The sequence below is a fragment of the Mastigoproctus giganteus genome, chromosome 2, assembly GCF_048544385.1.
Source record: "Mastigoproctus giganteus isolate SK-2022 chromosome 2, ASM4854438v1, whole genome shotgun sequence".
NCBI classification, from domain to species: domain Eukaryota; kingdom Metazoa; phylum Arthropoda; class Arachnida; order Uropygi; family Thelyphonidae; genus Mastigoproctus; species Mastigoproctus giganteus.
In genome coordinates this window covers 165,064,968-165,090,510 of record NC_143576.1, presented here as the reverse complement: position 1 = coordinate 165,090,510, position 25,543 = coordinate 165,064,968, and the positions used below count along the sequence as shown (strand labels likewise).

At 36.8% G+C, this 25,543-nt stretch overlaps 1 protein-coding gene across 3 annotated transcripts in view; it reads left to right on the top strand.

Annotated features, from left to right (window-relative positions):
* Window positions 1-25,543, top strand: part of bchs (WD repeat and FYVE domain containing 3 bchs) — a 1,877,108-nt gene that overhangs the window by 1,487,094 nt on the left and 364,471 nt on the right. For all 3 annotated transcript variants that reach the window (XM_090389621.1, XM_090389619.1, XM_090389620.1), the window contains exon 57: window positions 18,236-18,353. In XM_090389621.1, the coding sequence (XP_090245747.1) occupies window positions 18,236-18,353 (118 nt within the window). The remainder of the gene's footprint in view (window positions 1-18,235; window positions 18,354-25,543) is intronic.

Genomic DNA, 25,543 nt, shown 5'->3' with positions numbered 1-25,543 from the left:
TGACCGATTCTGGCTCTGGTTAGGATTACTTCTTCTTGTCTGTTTGCAATGAGGCTAGAAGCCCATAATTTTGGTACAGGTTTAATTTGAAAAAGTTTATTATGAATTTGTGCTTGCCATTGTAGAGTCCATCGACCTTTACATGTACTTCGGATCTTCATTTTATAATCTGTGAACTAAGGAATTTGTTGGGGCTGCTCTCGATGGATGTTTGGCAGCATCATCCGCAATTTCATTTCCTGGTATTCCAGTATGGCCAGGTATCCAGCAGAAAATAACCTTTTGTTGGCACTCTCTCAGACGTATCAACTCTGTTCTAATGAGCTTTAATAGAGACGGGGAGTTGTTTTGCAAGGCTAATAAGGAACTCTGCGAGTCTGTGTAAATTAAGCTCTTTTGAATTGACATATGGAAAATACTTTCTATAGCAAGCTTTATGGCATATAATTCAGTCGTGTAACTACTGCACTCTGTTGGGAGAGATACAGAAATGATAGTATCAGGGAGTACTACTGCTGCGCCTGATCCACTCTCAGACTTCGATCCATCTGTATAAATTTTAGCGAAGTCAGGATAACGTTGGGTATGCGCTATGTGGAGCTGTTGGATGTTAATATCTGATAGAGAGTGTTTACCCCACTGGTAGAAATAATTGTCGCAAGATGGCATGATCACAGACCTGGAGGATCAGGATCTATAGGATCTTGTAAGATTTTATTGAAGTGTATATCCCAATCTTCTGCTAGCTGTTTTAGCCTAATACCAGCAGGCCGAACTGTCTGTGGTTTGTTTCTATAGAAGGTCATAAACTGTGGATTGTAGAGTATTGACCAATTAGGATGGGTCATCTGGCTTTGGACCTTGGTTGCATAATTCAGCAGCAGCATCTTTCTCCTGATATTTAGGGGAGGTTCATGAGCTTCAACATACAAACTTTGCACTGGAGATGTTCTGAACGCACCTAGTGCTGTTCTGAGAGCTGAATGTTGAATAGGATTGAGGCGAGATAAAGCGCCCTCCCTAGCAGAATCGAAGACAGGGGCACCGTAGTCCAGTCGAGATCTGATTATGGATCTATATAAATGTAGCAGGCTTTGGCGATCTGCTCCCCATGTTGTGACTGATAAAACTCTAAGTATGTTCAGTTTTTTTTGACAAGTAGTGCGGAGATGTTCAATGTGCTTTTGGAAATTTAACTTATTGTCAAAGAACAATCCTAGTAGACGAGTACAGTTAGCTATGGGAAGAGGATGGTTATTCAAGTGTAGCTCAGGTTCAGGATGCATATTTCGTCTGGAGCAGAAGTGTATGGCAGTAGATTTCTGGCTGGATAGTCTATAACCATTTTGTGTCATCCATGTCAGGATGCGATTCATTGATATTTGAAGTTGACGTTCAATGTAATGCATGTTTTGGGAATGACAGGAAATCGAGAGATCATCTGCGAATAGGTATGAATCCAGAGTTTTCGCAATGAGTTCAATTATATGATTTATTCTCATTGCAAACAAGGTAGCGCTGAGAACAGATCCTTGTGGAATTCCTTCTTCTTGGATAAAGATTTTAGAGAGGGTTCCCCGATAACGAACTTGAAAGGATCTCCGTTGAAGAAAATTTTGGATAAAATATGATAAATTACCTCTCAGGCCAAGAGAATGTAGATCCTTTAAGATTCCAAAACGCCACATAGTGTCAAAGGCTTTCTCAACGTCAAGACAGATCATGACGAGATGTTCCTTTTTGATGAAAGCATTTCTGATATTTGTCTCGGCTTTGATCATAAGATCCAATGAAGATCGGTTTTTCCGGAATCCAAGTTTTGAGACTCGAGGAACCAGGTGAGACGGCGATGTATCATTTTCTCAAGAGTTTTGCTGAGACAGCTGGTGAGTGATATCGGTCTGTAATTTTGAGGAACCGAATGATCTTTACCGGGTTTTGCAATCGATATTACATAAGAATGACTCCAGGAGCTGGGGAAGGTATGTTCAGAAAAAATTCGATTATAAAATATGAGCAGCGAAAAGAGTGATCTTTGGTCCAGATTTCAGAGCATTACATAATATAACCCATCAGGGCCAGCAGCACTGTTTCTTGAGTTGGTAAGAACTTGCTGTAGCTCAAACATGGTAAATGGCTGATTATAAGATAAAGCAGAATTGTCAGTGTAATTCAGTTTGGATCTCTCTCTGCAACTGTTTTACGTTTTTGGAATGATTGATCATAAGCATTACAAGAAGACAACAGAGAAAATACAATTCCCAGTGCATTTGATATATCTGTGGGATTAGAGAGTTCTTGTCCATTCCAATTTAGTAGAGGGGTGGATAGAGGTGGAAATTTATTGTTTAAACGTTTTATTTTTCTCCAGATTAATCTGATATCGGTATTTTTATTAACTGATGAGGCGAATTTAATCCAAGTTTCTTTTTTTGCTTTGTGCCTGATGTAGCGAGCTTTAGCTCTGAGCCGTTTATAGTTAATAAAATTGAGGGTGGTAGGATTTTTGCGGAAAAGATTCCATGCTTTGTTTTTCTCTTTTTTTGCATTATTGCAATCTTCATTCCACCAGTAATTTATTTTTCGTCTATTTCTTGCTTGATATTGAGGTATGGTGACTGATGCAGCTACCAGGATTTGAGTCGTGATGTGCTCAGTAACGCTATTGATAGAATCAGTCTGAATGATATCGTTGTCAAATGAGATGTACGATCTGTATTTTGCCCAGTTAGCCTTTGAAAATTTCCATTTAATTGGACTTTTCTGTTGGGTATGAACAGGATGTTTGAATTTTGCAGATTAATGGATAATGGTCGCTACTATAAGGATCACTCAGAGGTATCCAATCTATACTTGGAAAGAGTATTGGGGGACATATGGAAAGTAGCAGATGTTGAGCCAGACAAAAGGTATTAGAACCTATAGTACTTAGCAGTGTCAGACCTAGACTTCTCTTGACTGTGGGTAAAATATTCATCTTGGGTCCCTTTGCAAAAATTAAAGGGAAAAAAAATGGAAACACCAAAAAATTATTCAAATGATAATTATTTATCTAAACTTGAAAGACTAGTACATTATTTATATAAACTTTTCACACATGCCTTATGATATTTACTTGATATGAATTTTTCTATAATGTCTGATGTTTTTATATATTTTAGTACATCTTGTTTTATTAACATAATTCTTTCTTGGCCAATTGTTGCTCATGAATATGTTTTAATCATTTTGAGTCTTGAAAAACTCCTCTCTCCAGATGCAGCCATAACTGGAAATGTCAATAATATCTGAAGAGAAATGGTGATGTTGGGATATAATTGAACTAAGCTTTTTTCTTGAATAAATGTCAATAATTCTAAGCAACCAATATGTTTTCCTTTTAAAACATGTGCAAATATTGAATTTCTTGACATAACTGTTTGACATTGATGTCACTGCTCCCATCTTCGCCACTGAGAATTCCTTCAAGGTGTTGACATTTCGTTTCTATTGCACTTTCAAATAAATTCATGAAGTTTTCTAATTTTAGAATAAGTTGAAAAGCTGTGGATATTTCATTCATCTGATCAAACCTTTCTTGTAAGCTAACGATAGCTAAATTGATCATTATATTAAAAAATTTAATTTCAAACCTTTTGTTTGAGGTTCTCTGCGATACGAAAGATTTCATCTAGTTCTTTTACCGTTATCTCCTTTGTGGTAACATTTTCATCTGGCTCATTTAAAAATTTGAATTTTTAAATGCAAGTCTGCATTGACTTTATTAGTGGGAGACAAAAAAATAACACATCTTCTTCCGATGGTTGATGGAACACACTGAGGCGGGCAGCAGGCAAACGTTTGTTTATTGTCCGTCCGATGCGTGGTAAGCTTAACGTGCGATTCAAATCTTTTTCAGCTATCGCATAAAAAAAAAAAAAAAAGATCGTGTTAACCAGAAATTTGCATTGTGTAAAGTGAAAAGTGATATAATTTTTTTCAAATAGCAGTAACTGAAAAATGCACTAAACAAACTCGCATTATGCGAGGCCTGGCTGTACAGTATACCGTACTTTGCTGTACCGCACTTGTAGTGTTGCTTGCTCAGTAAACAGATGGTAGATGTTATCGATCTGTAATAGAAGTCGAGAATGATATATTGATTGACAGGTAGGCATGACAAATGATGTACTGATTTGTGCATGATCAGAAAAGGTGATAACATCGGTTTAGTCATTGATTGACATTATGACATGTATTAATGAATAAAGAACGGTGCATAATTAGTTTCAGAATGAACGGCATATAGATAATATTAGTAATGAATCTTTTAAAGTTGGAAGAAATTTGTGGGAAAAAATGAAACTTTGTTTCAACTTCCTTGATTTTTTGATGAAATCTAAATTAAGAAGACCGAAACTGTACTGTTTTAAGTGCAATAATTATTTTAAACTAATTGAATCAGGAACGGAGTCAAGTGGAAAGTTCTGGCATTGTAAAATATGTTCTGCACGCACGCGTGCCTTTAAAAATAAAAAAATATATATTACAAAATAAAAATACAGTAATAATAAACAAATTATCCTCTAGTCCACCCATGTTCTATAGAAAAAAGGTCAGGTTATCCCCTCCACTTTGGGTGGGGTGTAAGCACCCATGGGATTCAATTTCTACTTCTGACTGATAACACTCATCGTCTGTTTACCAAGCGAGCAACAATACAAATGCTGTCACTGGAAACTAGTTCCACCGGTAAACCACTCTGAAATTTGCTGTACTTGTTGTGTAGGCTTTCTTTACCTTTGCCATAAACACAATTACAGTATGTAATTGTGTTACGAAGAAAGGCTTAAGAAGGAAGGCTTAAGTTTTGCAAATTACAGTGTCTGGAGACTAGGCACCAGCGAGGTGATCTGATAGAGGTGTATAAAGCATTGAATGGTTTGAGCATGCTCAATGCTGATGGGATTCTTCCTCTTGCTCAGAATAATCACCTGAGAGGGCATAAATTCAAATTGAGGAAAGACAGATATAGGATATACGTGCGGAAATTTGCCTTTAGCCAGCGGGTGGTTGGTTGGTGGAACAGACTTCCATCTCTTGTCGTGGAAGTTGATAGCCTAAATAAGTTTTAGGCTCAGCTGGACAGGTATTTCAAACAAACAGAGGGTGAAGTGGAAGTGGTTATTTTTTTATTTTATTTTTTATTTATTTATTTTCTTTTCTTTTCTTTTTTTTTTTTTTGGCTGATTCTGCATAAGCTTGCTTTCTTGCATCAAATGCCTCTACTAATGCTAATGTAATTACATACATACATGTACATATATTCTTTTTCTTATAGTACATATGTATGTACAAGTACTTCCTTAATAGCAAGAATGAGGGAGATCCTAGAGGAGAGGGGGAACATTGTCGCAAGATCAGTATACAAAACTCTTCCATGTTAACTGAGTTTGACCATATCCGACTGTTCTTAGTCCACATTAGCTCGGATAATCGGGACTCTACTGTAATTTCTGTTAACAAATCTTTTATTTCAGACTGCAGATTTGCATATTTTCTTCTGGCCTATTCCTTGATACAGTTGTAATAACTCTTAACTGATAATGTTACATCCAGAGCAAAGCGAGTGCACTAGGTGGTAGATGACTCTCAATATTCCGCCCTACCATGGAATATTGTTCCCACATCTGGGGCTGTGCCTCCAAAACCTCTCGCAGGCTTCTAGATTCCATTTAGAAGAGGGCAGATAGGTTAATTAATGACTCCTCTCTAACAGAGTCTCTCCACTCACTGTCTCATAGATGTACTGTTTCTGCTGCCTGCCTTTTTCTACAGATACTTCCATGGGCACTGTTCTTCTGAATTCGCTTCTATAATTCCCGCTCTCTCTCTCTCTTTCAAAACAGTCCGAACACGTGCAGCCACCAGCCAACATCCATTTACTGTCCAACTTCAAACTCACAGAACCAACTTTTCATCTTCCTTGTTTATTCATTCAACTGCCATTTTCTAGAACAACCTTCCTTTGTATGTATTTCCTGAAAATTACATTCTACAGAAGTTCAAGTCCAATGTCAACAAATATCTTCTTTCGTCTTCTCAACCTCCAACCCAAGCACAGTACTAAGTACTATAGGTTCTAATACCTCTCGTGTTGGGGTTTTACATAAAAAAAAAAAAAAAAAAAAAGGGAACATTTTAAATGTGAATCTGCATTAAATGTGCATTAAAAGTAGATTGTTACATTAAAAACTAAGTTAAATTAATAAAAATATGTAAAAATTAATTTATTTTAAAATCTGATGATTATAAAATAAATAAATTTACTGCAATATTGAATTTTTTTTGTATAATTAAAGTATTATATTAAGAAACAACCATTTTTTTATATTTAAAAAAATTAAAATATCATTGGAATTTGGGCCCCCTACATTTGTGGGTGGCCACCCAGTTCACCCGTACCTAGGTACATCACTGGTACTTAGTAACCTGCATGGATTGAAGGCTGGAAAATTGAAAGATACTTGTTGACATTAGATGTCAATTCCTGTAGATTTAATTTTCAGGACATACATGTGAAAGTAGTAGTACTAGTAGTACTAATGAAGACATGTGATGCAAGAAACCAGCGTATGAGCTTATGTAGCATCTGCCAAAAAAAAAAAAAAAAAATCCATTTCCTCTAAAAGTTTGTCCAGTTCCTCCTTGAATTTATTTAAGCTAACTTCCACAACGACAGATAGAAGTTTGTTCCATGAATTAACCACCCGCTGGCTAAAGGCAAATTTCCATACATCTCTTCTACAGCTGTCTTTCCACAATTTGAATTTATGCCCCTTGAGGTTTGTAATCTGAGCAGGCAAAAGAATCCCATCAGAATTCAACATGCTCAAACCATTTAAGGCCTTATACACCTCAATCAGATCACCTCTCAGGTGCCTAGTCTCCAACTACTGCAATTTGCAGAACTTAATCCTTTCTTGGTAAGAGGACCCCTTCATTCCCCTCACCAATCTTGTTGCCCTTCTCTGTACACGCTCAAGCAACTCAACATCCTTCCTAAAATGAGGCCTCCAGACCTGTATGCAGTACTCAAAGTGTGGCCTGACCATTGCCTTATACAAAGGGATAATTGCCACATTTTTCCTACTAGCAAAATTCCTGTATATCATTGATAATACCCCATGACCTGCTCTGATAGCCTGTCTGCATTTCTGAGAAAACTTCATATCTGGGTGAAAAAATTTCTCCCAGAACTTTTTCATTTTCTACCACCCTAAATGTAGTACCACACAGTTGGTAAGTTTCTCTGAGATTACTTCTACCCTTATGGAGTACTTTGCATTTGTCAATGTTAAACTTCAGTTGCCTCTTCTCAGCCCATCTGCACAAATTTTCTAGATCCTGTTGCAGTAGCCCACTGCCATTATTGTGATTAACAACTCTACCAACCTTTGTTCTTCTTCAAACTTCTACATTAAACCTGATATACCTTCATCAATATCATTGATAAATATACAAAACAACAGTGGGCCCAACACTGAACCCTGGGAGACTCCACTAATAACATTAGTCCACGAAGAGCAGTGTCCATTGATCACTCTCTGTCTTCTCCCACTCAACCAGTTTTTTATCCATTGTAGCACTTATCCTTAATACCATACTGCTCCAATTTGTACATTAGTCCACTTTGTGCAACAGTGTCAAAAGCTTCTTTCCTGAAATCCAAGTAAATTGATATAAAAATTATTTTTTGCATCCAGTTCCTTTGTAACCATATCATAGTATCCAATCAAATTTGTCAGACAAGACCTTCCCTTAACAAACCCATGCTGTGTCTGAATTATTATTTCAGTCTTGTCTAGATGATCCTGCAATGCATCTTTAACCCATGACTCTATTATTTTCCCCTGAACAGAAGTTAATCGTGCCCAGCACTCTTGTGACCCCATGGGAAGCAGAAAAATTAAAATTAGAAGAAAAAAGGAAAAAAGTATACATGAAAAAAGAGATAAATGAAGAGAAAAATCAGAAGGAAAAAGGTTTTTTTTAAGTTTAGTTAAAGAATTGATTTTAAATCAATTCTAAATAATAAATTTTAAAAACTTTTTAAATCACAGGTGATTTATTATTATTATTATTAATAGGCATATGGTTGCAAGGAAGCCTGAGGCTTATGCTGCACCAAAAAAAAAACGTTTCCGGGTTACCCTGAGAGAGAGAGAGAGAGAGAGAGAGAGAGAGAGAGAGAGAGGGAGGGAGTCAAAAGAACAAGGGAATCACCAAGAAAGAGAAGAATGATGTTATCCAGCTCAGGACCCTGGGTGTGCCAAGCCAAAAAATATTTAAATCACCTGTGAAAACTGAAACAATGACTTTTTATAGATATGTTTAGAAAATATGATTAGCATTTTTTTCAATAAGTACAAAAGACGCAGAGAAAAATTATGTTTTTATTTTTTTATTATTATTATTTTTTATTTTTATTTTCTTTTCTTTTTAAATTCATAACATGTGAAAAGCGATATCTGTATAATTTATAAAGGTGTGGAAATTTTGGCCATTATCTAGGGCTAAATATTTGAAGGCCAGTTTTTACACATTCCTTCAAATATCAAAAGTAATTAATTTTCATACATGTAAACCCCACTTTATGTATGGGTTAGACATAAGGTGGAGTATATATATGTATTAATTAATTAATTACTTTTGTCCGTATTATATGGCAGTGTTAGGTGGGTCAGAAAACTGCTAGCTTGGAGGGATACACAGACTAAAAGGTTAACAAAAATGATTCTTGCACTGCTTCTATTAGAACAGGGTTTCTTAACCAGGGGTCCGTGGAAGGATTTCAGGTGGTCCATGAGCTTGGATGGGAAAAAAATCAACTCATTAATTTCCTTCACTTGTGAATGTATGTAATAAATTACAATTGTATTAGCTGTATCTGTAGTCACCAATATTATAGTAATTGCATATCTCGAAAAATTGCTTACGCTCATCCCCATCGTTACTTTGAAATTACGGTAGTTATTAGACCTTCTGCTAGATCGCGCTTGATTGCAGTCCTGCTGTGGACAGACTATCGTGCGACGTAGTTGGCAAACTATCCGGCAAATCAGCGCCTAGTAGGCCACTTTTAACACGAATAGTCACACTGTCTACGAGTGTAAACCAGGTATGTTCAAACACGTCCTACGGTTTAGATAACAGTTGAAGTATGTAATTTAACCTTTTCGCTATGTGTATGTATACCGGTCCAACGGTGGAGGCCCCTGCAGTGCTACAGGCATGTATGCACGCCCACTGTGTGTCTGTCAATGCATACAGTCTTCGTATATGTCTTTCTTAGTTGCTAATATTGCATTAATTATTTTTACATTAATTATTTAACATTTGTTACAGACCAAATTTAAGTTGAAATGTCGAAGAAAAGGAAGTATGATGAAACTGTGTATTATTTGGTTTCACTTGCATTAATGAACGTGACGGGACTCAAATACCGCAGTGTTTTTTGTGCGGAAAAATTCTTGCGAACGGAAGTATGAAGCCAGCAAAACTGAAAGACCATTTCAAGTCTGTCCATGCTGAAAATGCATCTAAAGATGCTAGTTTTTTCGTGCGAAAAAATCTCAATTCGAAAAAGCAGGGACACTTCCAAAACTTAGATTTGCCATTTCACAAAAACCTTTTCTTGAAGCATCCTATAAAGTTGCTTACTGGATTGCCAAGCAAAAGAATCCCCGCACTATTGGAGAGACTTTAGTAAAGCCATGTGCACTGGAAATGGTCGAACTGGACTGGAACAGAGAAAAAAACTGGAAGCTGTTTTTTCAAATGATGTAATACATTCTAGAATAGTTGATATGTCTTTTAATATTTTGAAGCAGGTCATCGAGGAAATGGCAGCCTTGCCATTCCCCTTCAGTATGCAATTGGATGAAACAACACTCATTTCTTAATGTAGCCAGCTCCTTGTTTTTGTTCACTATGTGCATGCTGATGCCATCAAAGAAGAATTCTCATTTTGTGAGTCTCTTTCGGAAACTACAAAGGCCATCAACGTTTTCGAAATGGTAAAAAGTTTTTTTTTTTACAAATGAAACTTTGAAGGGAAAGGAAAACTTCATTCTCTTTGCACTGATGGAGCTCCTGCAATGTTGGTAATACATCTGGTTTTCCTACTTCAGTGAAAAAAGAAGCTCCTCAAGTCGTTGTCACTCATTGCTTTTTTACACAGACATGCACTGGCAACAAAGACTTTTCCAACAACCATGAAAGAAGTATTGTTAACAGTCATAAAAGTTATCAACTTATCAAAAGAAATTCTCTGAATCATCGTATTTTTAAAAGATTTTGTCAAGAAATGAGAGCAGAATATGAAGTGCTTCTCTACCACACAGAAGCGTGCTGGCTTTCAAGAGGACAAGTCTTGAAGCGCTTGTTCGAACTAAGGGCAGAAGTTTCATTTTTTCTGGAAGAAAGAGAAACCCCACTCTTGGAACATTTTGAAAGGAAGGATTTTATCCATGGGTTGGCTTCGTCATCATCATCAGCCATTTTCAATCCACTGCAGGATGAAGGCCTCTCCAGCAACTTTCCAGTTCCTTCTGTTTTGAGCACTGGCCATCCATTTACTACCCAAAAACTCATGAATTTCATCTATCCATCTCCGCCTTTGTCTTCCAGGTTTTCTTCTAGCTCCTCTTGGGTACCATTCTGTTATTTTCTTAGTCCATCTGTCATCATGTCTTCGAGCTATGTGGCCTGCCCAAGCCCATTTTAGTTCTTTAGTTTTGATAAGAATGTCCTTTACTTGAGTTTGCTGCCTAATCCATGTGTTTCTCTTCTTATCTAACAGTCTGATTCCCAATATAATTCGTTTCATTCTTCGCTGTGTAGTTCTCAGCTTCTCTTCCGTTCTTTTGGTAAGTGCCCAAGTTTCACTTCCATAAGTCATGGTGGGGAGTATACGTTGGTTCATTATTTTACGTTTCAGATAAACTGGGATATTGCTCTTCAGTATGTGACTATATTTCCTGAATGCTATCCATCAAAAATTTATTCTTCTCTTGACTTCCAGCCATTTATCATTATTACAGCTAATAACTTGTCCCAGATAAGTATATGACTCCACCTTTTCAATTACTGCTCCTTCAATCATTATTTTCCTTTCTGTGGCATACTTGTTCATCATTACTTTTGTTTTAGCCATATTCATCTTTAGTCCAAAATCCCTACTAACTGTGTATAACTGATTAAGATTTTCCTCTAATTCTTTGGGATCGTGGCTTATGACCACAATGTCATCTGCAAATCGTAAATAGTTTAGGTACTCTCCGTTCACATTGACTCCTTTCTGCGACCAGTCTAATCTTCTGAAAGCTTACTCAAGGGCAGCAGTAAAAAGCGTCGGAGATATTGTGTCTCCTTGTCGAACTCCTTTCTCGATTTTAAATTTCCTACTGTCTTTGTCTAGTCTAATAAAGGAGGTAGCACTCATTTATTTTCTTCAAAATCATAATATATGGGGTATCTATGCCTTGTCTTTCCAGTGCCCGAAACATTGCCTTATGCTGTATGGAGTCAAATGCCTTTTCATAATCCACAAATGCCAGGCATAATGGTGTTTTATATTCATTTGCTTTCTCCATTAGCTGTGATATTACGTGAAGGTGATCCATAGTTGAGAATCCTGTCCTAAAGCCAGCTTGCTCTTTCGGTTGATTTACCATGGGTTGGCTTACCTGGCAGATATTTTTCACCATATCAATGAGATAAATCTTTCCATTCAAGGCCATGAAGTTACCATTATGGATGCAACTGAAATATTACAAGCTTTCTTGGCTAAGTTACCAATATGGAAGAAGAGAGTAGAGACCGACATTCTTGCAAACTTTCCACTGTTGCAGGAAGTGCTTTACCAAGATGTAGTTGAAATGCAAACTTCTCTCTCAATTTTTTTTTTTTGAAAAGAGATATCTGCAAACACTTGAGAACATTACAGAACTCTTTTAAAAGTTACTTCTATCTTGATGGCATGAAAATTGAACCATGGATCCAAAATCCTTTTCTTTCTGATATAAACTGTATCGAAGATGTTGACTTAACCAAAGATGAACTCATTGATCTTAGGTCAAAAAGCTTACTATGATTGGAGTTTACCTCAAAAAGCTTTGGAGAATTCTGGTGTTCCCTGAGAGAAGCCTATCCTCATCTTGTAAAGGGATTGTTGTTGTTTGTTTGTTAGGAGCATTAGCAACTAAGGCCATATTGCTCCGGGATATGCGGTGGTCATTCCCTGACCTTTCCGCATCCTCCGTATTTGGTGGTGATGGGCTTGAACCCCGAGTCTAATCAAGAAGCGTGTGCTACGCACTGCTGCTCCTTCCCACCTGGCTACGGAGGCGCCCGTCTTGTAAAGCGAGCTATGGAAGATTTGATACCATTTGCAACAATATATCTGTGCGAATCGGGATTTTCAGCACTTGTAACAATGAAAACAAAAAATCGAAATCGATTAATGTTCAACGTGACATGCGTGTTACCTTGTCAAATACCACACCACAGTTTAATGTTCTTATTCAAGATAAATAACAAGTCTTCACACTGATATGTCCTTAAAAAAAAAATTTTACTTCAACTTTTCTATATTTTAAATGTATTGTATTATTATTCAATGTGTTAAGAAAGAAACACATATATTACTGTATGTTTTTTTTTTTTTAAATTTTGGTAACTATTTCAATAAACTGGTTTTTTGTAATTTTATTTTATGCATTTAAAAACATTATTCTGAGAAGGGGTCTGTGGTATTCACCTGACTGGCAAAGGGGTCCGTGAAACTAAGAAAGTTAAGAACCCCTGTATTAGAATGAACAGCAATCTGGAAAGCAAGGCAATGGAGATTTCCAGGACTGCTGGGAGTCATAGTGGAACAAATAAATACATGGGCTGTGTTAGGGTAACTAAGAGTAGAAACAGATGCATGTATACTTCCATGTACACCAATGCTAGGAGTATAGTTAATAAATTTGATGAGCTTGAAGTGCTCGTCAAGGCATCAAAGATATATATTGTAGGGATATCAGAGACGAGGTGTCACGCAGACTTAAGCAATGCAGAATTGGAATTTGGGGAGTACAATATGTACAGACAGGATAGACAGGACAGGAAGGGAGGAGGGGTTATGCTGTTGGTTAAGAAACACATAAAATCTAAGGAAGTGAATCCAATTAATGTTGGTTTACAATGCAATGTTGAGTCTGTTTGGTGTGACATAAGCACTGGGAAAGGAAAAATGAGAGTAGGTGTGTGTGTTATAGGCCTAATGAATCTGATGAGTATAATGAGCAGTTGTGCAGAGAAATAGATTGGACCAGTAAATCAGAATGTCTTATAATGGAGGATTTTAACCTTCCAGATATTGACTGGAACTTGTGGATTGGTCACTTGCATACTAGCAAGACTTTTGTGGATTTATTGGATGACTGTTTTCTACAACAACATATTCGAGAGGGAAACAGAGGGAGTAATACTCTTGATCTGATTATCAGCAGTGATTATTCATGCATTAAGAATTTCCAGATAAAGGAACCACTGGATGACAGTGATCATAGTGTACTGATGTGGGAATTACTTAAGGATGTAACTACCATCAAGGCTAAAGGGAAGGGCTTTCGCTTTCGTAAAGGTGACTACACGGGTCTCAGACAGTTTTTGAATACAGTGGGATCAACTGATGATATTACCAACGTTGAATTCTAAATGGGAAGCCTTCAGGGACTGTTTTGAAGGGTACTAGGCTTTTCATTCCAACTAAGAAATACCGTTCAAGGTTTAGGCTTAAATAGATGTCGGATGAATTAATGAGGCTTGTGTCAGAGAAGAAAAATGTTATTAGGTCACACAGAACCCTAAGGCAGATATAAGCTAGTCTAGAATCAAGAAATCCTTGGTTAAAACACCAGATTATGAGAAATTCTTGGCAAAGGATTTCGCATAATCTGCTGTTTTTGAGAAAAACAGCAAAGAGTTCTTTACTTATGTAAACTCAATAAGGAAAGGGTTTTTTTTTTTTTTTTTTTTAGGAGCATTAGCAACTAAGGCTGTATTGCTCCGGGGATATGTGGTGGTCATTCCCTGACCTTTCCACATCCTCCGTATTTGGTGGTGGTCACGGGCCCGAACCCTAGTCTAATCAAGAAGTGTGTGTGCTATACACTGCTCCTTCTACCTGCCTGGCTACGGAGGATAGAAGGAAAGGAATGAATCAGATTGGATCACTTAACATAGAAGGGTTGACTATTGATGATTATGCTCAGGTAGCTGATAAACTGAATGAATATTTTGCATCTACCTTCACACATGAGGAGTTATTCAATGAAGGGAGTGCTAGAAGTTTATCAAACTCTAACAGAGAGCTAAGTGATTTTTTAATAACAGAGAGCAAAGTTGAGGAGAAATTATTGTAGTTAAACATAAAAAAGGCACCTGGGGTGGATGGGATCTATCCAGTTATATTAAAGGAGGCAGCAAAGGAAGCAAGCAAACCCTTAGCCATAATTATGAGAGCTTCCTTAGACTCCAAGGAGGTCCCCACGGTGTGCAAATGTATCACCAATTCACAAAGGGGGTTCAAAGGGGGTGACACAAGTAACTATAGACCTTTTAGTTTCACTTGTGTTCCAGGGAAAATAATGGAATCACTGGTTAAAGAAGCATTGCAGGATCATATAGACAAGACTGCAGTATTAGTTAAGACACGGCATGGGTTTGTTAAAGAAAGATCTTGTCTGGCCAATTTGGACATTATGATGTGGTCACAAAGGAACTGAATGCCAAAAATAATTTTGATATCATATACTTGGATTCGATCCCCCTTTGGGAATTGGGGATACATTTGCACATCTCCAGTCCGTGGGAACCTCCCCTGAGCCAAGGATGCTCTCATAATTATGGCTAAGGGTTTGCTTAGTTGCTTTGCCGCCTCCTTTAATATAACTGGATAGATCCCATCCACCCCAGGTGCTTTTCTTACATTTAACTTCAACAATTTCTCTTCCACTTTGCTCTCAGTTATTACAAAATCATTAAGTACCTTGCTACAATTTGATAACCTTCTGCCATTTTCAAACCTTAATAATTCCTCACGTGTGAATGTAGATGCAAAATACTCATTCAGTTTGTTTGCTCTCTGAGCAGGATCATCAACAGTCGAACCATCGATGTCGAGTGATACCAATCAGATTCAACCCCTTCCTTTTAGAGTTTATATAAGTAAAGAAATCCTTGCTGTTTTTCTTAGCATCTTTTGCCAAGGATTTCTCGTAATCTGCCTTCGCCTGCCTAACCTCCTTTGTGACCTGATTACAGATTAACTGATATCTGTAAATATCAATGCAAAGTAATTAGCCTCAACGGTTCAATGCACTCACTTGCCTCCTCTTTTAAGATTATAGAGTATATACCATCAACCTCTGGAGCCTTACTGGCCTTTAGGCTCGAATTTTTTTTTCATTCAATATCATTAATTACATATTTTACGACTTCACTCCCATAATTTGTCATAAAGGGTTTTTCATTGACATAAAGGGTTTTTCTTCTGTAAATATCAATGCAAAGTAACTGTTGAATTCATCTGCAACATCTGCTGGGGTTTCTAATACTATCCCACGTCCATTACATATGAGTCCAATCTACTTTGTCCTTCTCTTCTTTGCATTTATATATGTGAAGAATTTTTTATCCCCATTCTTTGCCAGTGATTCCACATAATCTGCCCTTGCTAGCCTAACCTTTTCTGTGGCACTATTACAGATAAATTTGTAGCTGTTATAGGCTTCATGTATTTTTAATGGTAAAAATGCATTTAAAACTTCTGTGAGTAATGTTTTAAAGGTATTCCATAATTCAGTTGTATTTGCTCTCTGTGCTGATATGTATCCATTTAATAGAGGCCATGTAGCACCTTAAGGCATTGTAATTTCCTTTTCTGGAATTATAACCGAATCCTTTGCCTTTAACTACTGCTACCTCTCTCTCTCTCTCTCTCTCTCTCTCTCTCTCTCTCTCTCTCTCTCTCTCTCTTATAACTCCGTGATCATTTTCTGCTAGTGTTTCCTGTACTGTCAACCCTATTATATTATCTTGTTCTTGAGTGATGATGAGGTTTAGAATATTCTTTCCTCTAGTACTTTTCCCTGACATGCTGGTACAAATAAAAATCATCTAGTTGATTTAAAAATTAATTCCCTCATGGAGTTTCCTTTCCAATTTATTCCAGTCAATTAGAGGCAAATTAAAATCGCCCATAATAAGATATTCGCTCTTACTTGCCCATCCATTTGCATGTAAAGGCTCTCATCATAATCTTTGCAATCACCTGGCCTGTAGATTACATCCACTCTCATTATAGCTTTGCTTCCAACAATCTCAGACCATACAGATTCTATACTTGTGTGCGAAACTGCTGAATCTAGGAAAACCTTTGTCACACTCAGGCTGCTTTTGATAAGAAGTATGACCCTACCACCTGTTCTCTCTACTTAATCCTTCCTAAATACATTATACATACCATACTGAAACTCATCACCCCCTATCTCCGTATGGCACCACATTTCCATAAGCCCTATTATGTCAGCGTTACTTGTCCTAACCAGTCATTCGAATTCTCATTTTATTGATAATATTTCTGACATTATTGTATAAACAATTAAGACTTAATGGGTTTTTCATTGACTTCTGACATTACTTTGTATGAACAATTAAGACTTAGAGTTCTTGAGTTGGAATTCGAAGTCTTAGAGTTCCCTGACACACTTCTGGAAGTTATTTAAGCTCGCTTCCTTGGCATTAGCTACTTGCTCATTTGAAATGTTTTTGCCCTCAGAACATCTTGCTAATATGTTCTGTTGTGATAACAAGCAGGAGCTATGTGCAAGCATTAGTTTGACCAATATTATCAGATAAATGTGCATCTGTATTACCCTTGTCCCCCCCCAAACTAGCAGTTCCCCCTGAATCTTTATGGTATCCTCAATAATACTGGTAAAAACCCCTTGCACCTCTTTTGTTTGAATGTATTCCGTTTCTACAAAACAGTTTCCTTCTACCTATAAGTGCAGGCCAAGCTGATAAAATTTCCCCCAAAAGCCTTGAAGAGTCCTTCACTGTAGTTATTTATAGAACTAGTTTGAGAGTAAAGTAACCTGGAATTATGTGTTTGCTTATAAGGACACACATAATTCAAAACTTCTGTATCATTGAAACCAGTCAAATTTCCTGCTACTCTTAAGGGAAGATAGTTGCAAAGACCTGTCACCCAAGAGGTTCATTCATACTCAGCAAATAAAAAATCACTTGAAGTAAAAGTGTATATTTAGAAAGGAAGAAAAAAATACATGAGATTGTTATTTTGGCAGGCACCTATGAGGTAACCAACCACCCTTGCATGTTTAATTTAAACTGTTGTAGAATGCTTTGTAAACTTGTGTAAATGTGAATGCACTATTTTTTATTGAATTTGATGCAACTCTACAAGGAAAAAGTTCATTTGTGGTGTTAATGCAAGTTATTAAATCTCTCTCTCTCTGCATTGCAAAAATTATTTCAATGCTTTTTAAGAATATGCAGAAATAACATATTCAGAGTGCAAATTAAATACATTCCTCTCAGGGGAAACTTATCTTACACACAACACTAATATATGTTGTTCACAAATGTGCCTTCTGTCATATGTCTAAAAATATTTCACTCTATATCTGATAACATCATGTGCTTTGCCATAGTGCCCTTGATAATTGGCTATACAATAAATAGATAACCCTTTAAATCTATCTATCTATAATTATAGTCTAGATCACAGCACTTTCATAAAACTGCAACCATTAATCCTCTTGTACTTCCACACTATAACATTACTGCAGGTGATTTGCAGATAAACCTTAAGTCACAAATAAACAGTATGCATGGAATATGAAAAACAATTCTTTTAGCTTGGAAGTTTGCACATTCTTCCAATATGGTATCACAAAATATATCTTTCTGTAAATTCTTCCTCTCAAGAAGTGAAGAGCCAAAGTTTCAACTTTATGAATGACTGTGGTTTTTGAACATTCGAGAGAAAAGTCAATTGCAGAATATAAAGTAAATTAAAATGGCCAAAGTATTGTCTATCCCCCCTCTTCAATTACATAATAGTGTTATACCCCAATTACCTAATAATATAATGTTTATTATAATTTTTTTTCAGGAACTTGACCTAAATGATGCCACCACATTTCGAGACTTCTCAAGACCAATGGGTGCTCAAACACCAGATCGGCTTGACCAATTTAAGAAGAGATATAAGGAGTGGGATGACCCTCATGGTTTGCCCTTTTATTGTTTTTTTTTTTTTTTTGCATTGAATGTTCATTAAATTCCAAATTCTTACAGCATAAATACATAAGAATTAATGTACTAAGTACATAAATTTTACACTGTAAAAGAACCGAAATTGAATTTTTGTTGAATTCCAGGGCACGGTGGAATTCCTGGAATTGAAAATGCAAATGAAGCTGCAAAACACCCAGTTAGTAAGTGTTATACACAATCATTCAAATTATAAACCTCTCATTCAACAAGCAAGCCACAGTCGATGGAAGAAGCTATGGTAATCTCAGACAATGAACTGTTACAACTTAAACATAAGCCACAACTGTGGAATATTCCAATTTTGAAAAAATCAACATGAAAAAATTGTTCTCGCTAGCATGTGGATTGGCCATGCCCATCTGACACATCTCCTTCTGCTTGTGGGGGAAGATCCTCCACTGTATGTACACTTCCATGCCTTGTTAACCATAAAACACTTCCTTATAGATTGCCATCACGACCACACTGACAGGACTGCAGACTTCAAATCATTGTCAGAATATATCTGAGCCAGTAACACTACATCACCTCTTAGGAAACAATAACAGAGTTCTACAGTTACTTAAAACAAATCCACTTATATGATCACTTTTAATTAACTCCGTTTGTCAACTCCTGTCAGTAGATAATGAACAGGCACCAAGGGCTACTGCAGCCCTTGCATGATTAAACCTTATTAACAATAACAAAAGATCAGTTCAAGAGTATTTTCATGTATTAGTTTCTCTAATAATTTGATACTGATAATAATCATCTAGTTCATTCAAAGATTTTTCCCTCCTATTTTCTCTAATCAATAAGGGGAAATTGAAATCACTGCAATAAGACATTTACACTTTCTTGTACATTCCATCTGCATGTAGTGGCTCTTGTCATATTCTTTATAGTCGGTTTCGCAGGTAGTCAGGGACTTCTTTTCACAAAACAGAATAGTGCATTCATATGCACTATGCGAGGTGATCTGATCGAAGGGTATAAAGCCTTTAATGGTTTGAGCATGCTCAATTTGAGCATTGCTCAATGCTGATGGGATTCTTCCTCATGCTCAGAATAATTGCCTGAGAGGGCATAAATTCAAATTGAGAAAAAACAGTTGTAGGGTAGATGTGCAGAAGTTTGCCTTTAGCCGACGTGTGGTTGATTTCTGGAAAAAACCTCCATCTGTCGTTTTAGAAGTTGATAGCTTAAATAGATTCAAGGCAGAACTAGACAAACATTGGGAGCAAGTGGATGGGTGAAATTAGAAGATTTTTTTTTTGGCTGATGCTATATAAGCTTGCTTTCTTGCATAATGTGCAACTTTACTAATGCTAATGCCAGAACCAACCAATAATTCTTTGAAATATTTGACCATTTTACAGACCGATAAAAAAAACATTAAAAGCAGTGGAGAAGCACTTAAGGCTCAATTGTTCCCCTTCTCTGTACTCATTCCAGCAGCTCTACATCCTTCTTAAAATGAGACCTGCAGGCGTGTATACAGTATTCAAGGTGTGGCCTGACCATTGCCTTATACAAGAAGATAATCACCTCTTTATCCCTTCTATAAAAATTCCTGTATAACATTGACAAGACACCATGGGCTACTGTTGCAGACTGTCTACACTGCTCAGAAAAAGTCCTATCTGACTGCACAGTTACCCCCTAGTCCTTTTCATTCTCTACCGCCATCATTGTAGTACTACACAGTTGATACATTACTCTGGGGTTACTGCTTCCCATATACAGTACTTTACATTTGTCAATGTTAAACTTCAGTTGCCACCTCTCAGCCCATTTGCTCAAATTTTCTAGATCCTGTTGCAGTAGCGTATTGTCATTAGTGTCATTAACAACCCTGCTGACCTTCATATCATCTGCAAACTTAGACATTAAGCCTGGTATACCATTATGAATATCATTAATAAATACAGAAAACAACAATGGACATAACACTGAACCCTGTGGGACTCCACTAATAACATTAATCCATTGATTACCACACTCTGTCTTCTCTCACTCAACCATCCCTTTATCCATAGCAGCAATTTGCCTCCAATGCCACATTGCTCCAATTTGTGCAGAGTCTTCCATGTTCAATGGTATCAAAATTATTTTTTGCATCCAGTTCCTTTGTGACCACATCATAGTAATCAATCAAATTGGTCAGACAAAACTTCATCTTAACAAACCCATGCTTTGAGCAAGCTATAACTGAAGTCTTGTCTAGATGATCTTCCATTGCTTCTTTAACCGGTGCCTCCATTAATTTCCCTAGAACAGAAGTGTAAACTTACAAGTCTGTTCTTACTTGTGTTGCCCTTTGATCCTCCTTTGTGAATGGGGTCACATTTGCACATCTCCAGCCCATGGATACCTCCCCTGAGTCCAAGAAAGCTCTCATAATTATAGCTAAGGGTTTGCTTACTTCCTTTGCTGCCTCCTTTAATATAACTGGATAGATCCCATCCACCCCGGATGCCTGTTTTTATGTTTATCTTCAACAATTTCTCCTCCACTTTCCTCTCAGTTATTGCAAAATCATCTAGCTCAGTCAGAGTTTCACTCACCTCTGGCATTCCCCTCCTTGAATAACTCCTCATGTGTGAATGTAGATGCAAAATACTCATTTAGTTTGTTAGCCACCTGAGCAGGATCATCAACAGTTGAACGATCAATATCCAGTGGACCAATCTGATTCATCCCTTTCCTTCTAGAGTTTACATAAATAAAGAACTCTTTGCTGTTTTTCTTTGCATCCTTTGCCAAAGATTTCTAGTAATTTGCTTTTGCCTGACTAACCTCCTTTGTAACTTGCTTACAGACCAGTTTATATCTATCATAGGCTTCAGTGTCACCTGTTAATTTATATGTCTCCCAGGAATTTTCTTCTCTGCTACATGTCTCCTTAGTTCATCTGACATCAATTTAGGCTTAAACCTTGAACAATATTTGTTAGTTGGTATGAAAAGGCTAGTAGCTTCCAGGATTAATTCTTTGATTTCTTCCCATTTTGAATTTGCTGTTTGTAACATCATCAGTTTGTCCCAACGTATAGATTTTAAAAACTGTTTGAGACCACCATAGTCACCTTTACAAAAGTAAGAACTCTTCCCTTTACCTCTGATGGTAGTTACTTCTTCGAATAAATCCTACATCAGCAGACTGTGATCACTGCCACCTGGTGGTTCCTTTATCTGCAGATTCGTAATGCATGAAGAAGAATTACTATTGATAATCAGATCCAGAGTATTACTCCCTCTAGTTGCCTCCCGAAGTTACTGCTTTAGAAGACAATCGTCCAATAAATCCACAAATGTCTTGCTGGTATGTGAGTGACGAACCCACAAATTCCAGTCAATATCTGGATTTTAAAATCCCCCATTATAAGATACTCTGATTTACTTGCCCACTCTATTTCTCTGTACAGTTTTTTATTTTACTCATCAGAGTCATTAGGCCTATAACACACTCCTACTCTCAATTTTGCTTTCCCAGTGCTTATGTTATACCAAACTGACTCGACACTGCTCTTTCCCCCATGTCAACTGGCTGCTCTACCTTGGATTTTGTTTCTTAACTAATAGCATAACCAGTCCTCCCTTCCTATCCTGTCTTCTTCCTGTGCACATTGTACTCCCCAAAATTCCATTTCTGCATTCCTTCTATCTGTGTGACACCACATCTCTGATATATCCCAACAATATCTGCATTTGATGTTTTGACCAGCACCTCAAATTCATCAAATTTATTTACCAAAATCCTAGCATAGGTGTACATGCAAGTATACATGCACCTGTTCCTATTCTTAGCTATCCTAACACAGCCCATGTATTTACTTGTTCCGCAGTGACTCCTAGCAATCTCTGAAATCACTTGCACCTTGTTTTCCAGGCTGCTGCTGAATCCAATAGAAGCAGTGCAAAAATCACTTTCATCTCTGCCTGTGGCTACTGTTAATCTATTAGTCTGGGTATCCCCTCAAGCTAGCAGTTTTTCAACCCACCGAAACACTGCCTCAATTGCACTAGCAAATATTCTATTTAAGTGTATTCCATCCCAGTAGAATAGGCCTGGGAAAACCTTTTGGCTGAAGGGCCACATTAGGAATTCAAAAAGAATACTATTTTTAGATATATATTATTCGTTATCATGAAGAAGAAATATAACATAAAAAAAAATTATTCTCTAACAACCAAGAATTTAATGAGATGAATGGAACTGTTTTACATCTTTTAACATTTTTTTAAATTTCGGGTGTTAATTTTGTAGTTGAGATTCTTAAAACTGCTTGTTCATCGGTGATGCTTAAAACTAAATGTTCATCGGTGATGCTTAAAACTAAATGCTCATCAGTGATGCTTGATCGTAAAGAATTTTTATTTAGATTCATGATGGAAAATGTTTGTTCACATATGTAGGTTGATCCAAAAATAACCAACATTTTTCGGGTAAAATCATTTAAGTTCGTCGAATTTGTCCGAATTAAGAGTATTGTAAAATTTACAGATTTCCTCACAACGGTGAAATTCCCTTAAATCAGTATCACACTGCAGATCTATAATCTGAAGTTGTGGTTCACTCGGTGCACTATCAATTTCTATTGAAAAAGGGTTGTGCACTATTGCCAAACTTGTCTCAATTTTTTGGAAGTCGCCAAATCTTCGTGAAAAGTCGTCATTGAAAACGTTGATAATTTCACAATATTTTTCAAATTTACTTTCTGGAATCTTCAGCAACTTCATGGTTGGAAAGTGGTCTACCTTGTTAATCAATAAATGTCGAAGGAACAACTGGAGCTTTAATTGAAATCCATTCAAACTTTTTACCATATCATGGGCGTATAAATTTTTTCCTTGTAACACGGTGTTGAAAGTATTTAAGTGTGTCACGATGTTCAGGGTAAACGCAAATTCACAAATCCAGTTATTATCAGTTAATTCAGGAAAGTCCATAATATCTTTCAGTTTTAAAAATAGAATGATGTCGTCTTTCTATCTTATATATTTAAGATCCCATACTCGCTGAAGAACTTTTCCTAAGCTAAGCCATCTAATTTGGCTATGACAAGGAATATCTGTGTACTCGGATTCAATATCTTGAAGAATATTAACGAATTGTCTGTGTTTCAGACTCGCTCGATCGTATTAAATTTACTAGTTTAATAATACAAGATGTGACATGTTCAACTTTTAACACATTTTTACATAATACTTGTCGATGTATAATGCAATGAATTGTAATTAAATTATAATCAGGAAAATTTTCACAAATTTTATCCTGAATTTTCTTTAACGCTCCAACATTTTTACCTGTCAAACTTGGTGCTCTGCTACGCTTACCATTGTGTTCCATTGTAAATTATATTTTGTTAAGCATTTTTCAACTTTTTCAAATATATCAGCTCCTGTTGTTTGGTCTTTAAGAGGTTCCATTGAAAGAAGCTCTTCAATAATTTAAAAATTAGAGGTACATCCACGTATGAAAATTAATAACTGCGCAGTATTCTTTTGGTCATTACTTTCGTCGAGAGCTATCGAGTACCATGTTATGGATTCTAATACTGATAATTGCTCATTCAAATTTGTATCGATACATTCATTTCTTCTTACTACAGTTTGCCGAGATAAACTTATATTCTCAAATTTGTGTTTAATGTCAGGACATATAATTCCACAAGCTTCAGTCATACATTCTTTAATATAGTCTCCATCAGAAAAAGGCTCGCTTCTTGTACAGTAGCTTCTTGTTCCTTAGTTAGCCGCCTAAACACATTTTGTTGTCTAGATAAATTTTGAATCAATCCATTAGCAGTTTTCTTTCTCACTTCCAGAGTTAAATTGGCACCATATTTGGAATGTTCAGTAGTGAAATGTCTTTTAATATTATACTCTTTCAACACTGAGACACTCTCCCGGCAGATGAGACAAATAGTCTCGTTATTTATGTTTGCAAAAAAATATTTTGTGTTCCACTCTTCATTGAAGACACGATGCTCTTGTTGAATTTTTTGTTTTTTATTCATTTTTAAAAGGGCGTAAATATTATTTTTATCACTACTGGCACCAAGATGATAACTGAAGATAACGCAAAAAAACTAACTGCAGGATGACCGTCAGAGAAAACAGATTGGAACTGCAGCCGGTCAGCAGTCCTATCCTATTACTCTGCCACCGCAGCAAAGCCGTTGTCGTCATCACTGGTTGTCTGTTACCGTAGTTTCGCGCGGTTAGTTTATAATTCCAATTTATACCGTTATAAAAGCGCCCATTCGCTCGCTCCGGTTCGCGCACAATTTCAAATTCTATCTCAATTTGAACAATACAGAGATGATAAAACAATTTAAAAGGCAACAAATTCTATAATGTATTACATATACAAATTTGTTTTTCAAAAAGGTGTCGCAAAAGGCATAAAATAAGTAAATTTTTTTCGGAAATACAATTAAAGCTCACGGGCCTCACAAAAATGTGCGGCAGGCCGCGTGATGCCCGCGGGCCATAGTTGGCCCGGGCCTGCTGTAGAAGCAGTCTCCTATTAACAAGCACAGACCAGGTGGAGAAACTTCTACCCCTTGAGCCTTGCGCAATTTGATCTACAAGTCTCTCGTCACGGCTTTTTTTTAACATTGACCTGTACTTCTTAAATAATTCTGCCGTCTCCTACTGTTAATATCATTAATGTCAATGTGTGTACAACAATATCACCTTGTGTGCCCTTAAAAGATGATATCTGCTCTACATTAGCATTAGTAGAGGCATATGATGCAAGAAAGTAAGCTTATGCAGCATCAACCAAAAAAAAAAAAAAAAAAAACCACTTCCATTTCACCCCTCCGTTCGTTCGAAATACCTGTCCAACTGAGCCTTAAATTTATTTAGACTATCAACTTCCCCAACAGGGTATGGAAGTCTGTTCCACCAACCAACTACCCGCTGACTAAAGGCAAATTTCTGCACATCTATCCTACATCTGTCTTTCCTCAATCTGAATTTATGCCCTCTCAAATGATTATTCTGAGCAAGAGGAAGAATTCCATCAGCACTGAGCATGCTCAAGCCATTCAAGGCTTTATACGCCTCTATCAGATTACCTTGCCGGTGCCTAGTCTCCAGACACTGTAATTTGCAAAACTTAAGCCTTTCTTCGAAGAGCAACCCTTTGT